General features: G+C 47.6%; 1 protein-coding gene across 7 annotated transcripts in view; it reads right to left on the bottom strand.

Annotated features, from left to right (window-relative positions):
* Window positions 1-2500, bottom strand: part of macf1a (microtubule actin crosslinking factor 1a) — a 129860-nt gene that overhangs the window by 11648 nt on the left and 115712 nt on the right. For all 7 annotated transcript variants that reach the window (XM_080859317.1, XM_080859316.1, XM_080859313.1 and 4 more), the window contains 4 exons: window positions 2141-2260; window positions 1771-1940; window positions 1199-1358; window positions 705-899 (listed from right to left, as the gene is read on the bottom strand). In XM_080859317.1, the coding sequence (XP_080715443.1) occupies window positions 705-899; window positions 1199-1358; window positions 1771-1940; window positions 2141-2260 (645 nt within the window). The remainder of the gene's footprint in view (window positions 1-704; window positions 900-1198; window positions 1359-1770; window positions 1941-2140; window positions 2261-2500) is intronic.

Raw genomic sequence — 2500 nt, forward strand, 5'->3', positions numbered from 1 at the left:
TGTTTATTCAGGCCAAATGACAGAAATGTCTCAATCCAGTTCTGCAGTAAAACCTCACCTATTTACTAAACCCACTCGCAAAGGTCATTATTCATACCACAACGAAACATTATCAACACACACCAAAACTACACAATCAACTAAAAAAATAACCCCCTCCCCCATATATTTAAAACTACATTCCCCTCATCTGCAACCTAAAACAACAACGGCCCACCCCAAACCAGCAGAAAACCCCATATCATATTTTGTCAATTTATCAGAAGCATATTCAATTCAACCCGGCCATCCACCACCCCCATAGAACACTCTGCAGGTTCAACTGAGCCAACCCCAAATATGTTATTTTGTCTACCCAACTATAAGAGAGAGAAAGAGAGAGAGAGTGAGAGAGAGAGAGAGAGAGAGAGAGAGAGAGAGAGAGAGAGAGAGAGAGAGAGAGCAGAACATGAAAGACTGAGGAGGAACAGAGAAAGAGAGAGGCAGAAAAGACGAGAGAGTGAGAGTGACTTATACTATGTTACCAGTAATAACAATTACCAAGAGTAATTTCTGTTCAAACACTCCCATATGGTTTCCATCCAATTATTTGCAAACAAACAAACAAACAAACACACAAACAAAAAGGTGTGTTCCACAACATCTGCTTCCCTCCTGCAGACAGACAGCTGTTCAGACGAAGGGAACCCCTCCCGCTGCCTCACCTGTTTCTGGGCCTGCTGAAGGCGGGTCTGCTTGCTGACGGACAGCGCGCACACCGTGTCCCAGCGGTTGCTAAGCTCCTGCAGCTGAACTTTGACCCAGGCGGTGTCGTCCCTTCCGGTCTCCATGAGGTCGCGAGCTGAGCGCTTCAGCACCTGGATGTTGACGGTCCTCTTCCCCAGCTCCTTCTGGAAGGCCTGTTGCCATGACAACCACAAACTCCTCAGTAAATTAAACTCCAGAGCAGCACACTTCTATAGACCTCTTCCATCTCCATTTCACAAAGGCAGCCAAGGCCTTGGATTAAAATGGCGGTGAGATTCTCATTTCTGAGAGAGCAGGCAACTCGTAACAAATGCATGCAATATCTATTGGTCCTCACAGGATACAGTCGCTGTGTATCGCTGTGAATCTGTCCAGTATTTAGCATTTTGAAAGGGCACACTAATTAATCAACTCTCACTTTATTTCTCTGTCTGATCTCTCGCTCACATACCTTGTGCGAGTCCATGAGGTTGGTGACCAGGTCCAGGTCTCCGTGCACGTACAGGTCCTCACTGAGCTGCGGCTCGACCCGGTAGAGCCAGTCCACCAGAGCCTGCAGAGCCTCTGCGAACTGACCTGAGAACAGCAGAGCCTCCTCCAGCTTGTGCTGCCTGAAGACAGGGAAAGACAGGAAAGAGGAAAAAAAAAAAAATGAGTGTGACCCGGGCGAATGGAGAAAGACTCTCGTTTTGCACTTTTCAAAAGGCTACTAATTATTCATTAGACACTGACAAAACACAGCCATTGTAAGATAAGCTTTAACACCCACTGCTTGACTATTAGGCATTGTGATGAGAAGAATCATGGAATATCCTACATATCATTTCCCTCTTGCAGCACTAGGGGGTACTGCTGTTGGGGTGCCACGGCCTCATATTGGCCTCACTGCCACCAACACACAAACACCACAAGCAGCTGATACCTGGGGATGCTGGCCCCATAGACATATATACATGTTTATATATTAATACATGTATATATATCTGTGGCTGGCCCTACGCCACTCTGCTCTGTTAAGCTTACCTCTCCACACTCTTCCCACACACGGTGTCCCACTTGTCCCGCACCTCCCCCAGCAGGTGGTCCAGCTTCTGGGTGTCGGACGGGAGGGAGGCCTTGTCTCGCATGGCCCTGCCTGAGCGTGAGGTGGTGTCATACACCGGCTGCTTGGAGCCCAGGGCCTTCTGGAACTCCTGCAGAGTTGAAAGCAAAGGGGGGCGTTAGCAATGTCACACATGCTAATTAAAACGGAATGATGTGATACTTTTACATGAAGTAGATGAAATAGAAAAGACAAAGACTAAATGAGAGTCAGGAAGAGAGATGGAAAAGATGAGGGAAAAGAAGGGAATGAGAGAGAGGGACATGCTCTTAGACATCTGGTCAACTGTACCTTGTGTTTGGCCAACTGCACTTTGATCTTGTCGGGCTCATTGGAGATCTCCAGCTCTGAGTCCAGCCTGCTCTCTGCCTCCTCCAGCCAGTCGGTCAGCTTCCTCTCGGCCTCATGGAACTGAGCAACACACACACACACACACACACAGATACAGACACAGACACAGACACAGACACAGACACAGACACACACACACACACACACGTCAGCCTCCACGAGTCTACCATTCATTTCAGAATGTCTACAGTGAGCCTCATTCCGAAAATATATTGTTCTGTCCACTAAACAATGAACTATGTGTGCTTTGTAGTAAAAACAGCCAACTCTGTCTTCAAGAGCTTCCCCACTCTCAACCTC

Source organism: Sprattus sprattus (assembly GCF_963457725.1).
Source record: "Sprattus sprattus genome assembly, chromosome: 20".
Taxonomy (NCBI): domain Eukaryota; kingdom Metazoa; phylum Chordata; class Actinopteri; order Clupeiformes; family Clupeidae; genus Sprattus; species Sprattus sprattus.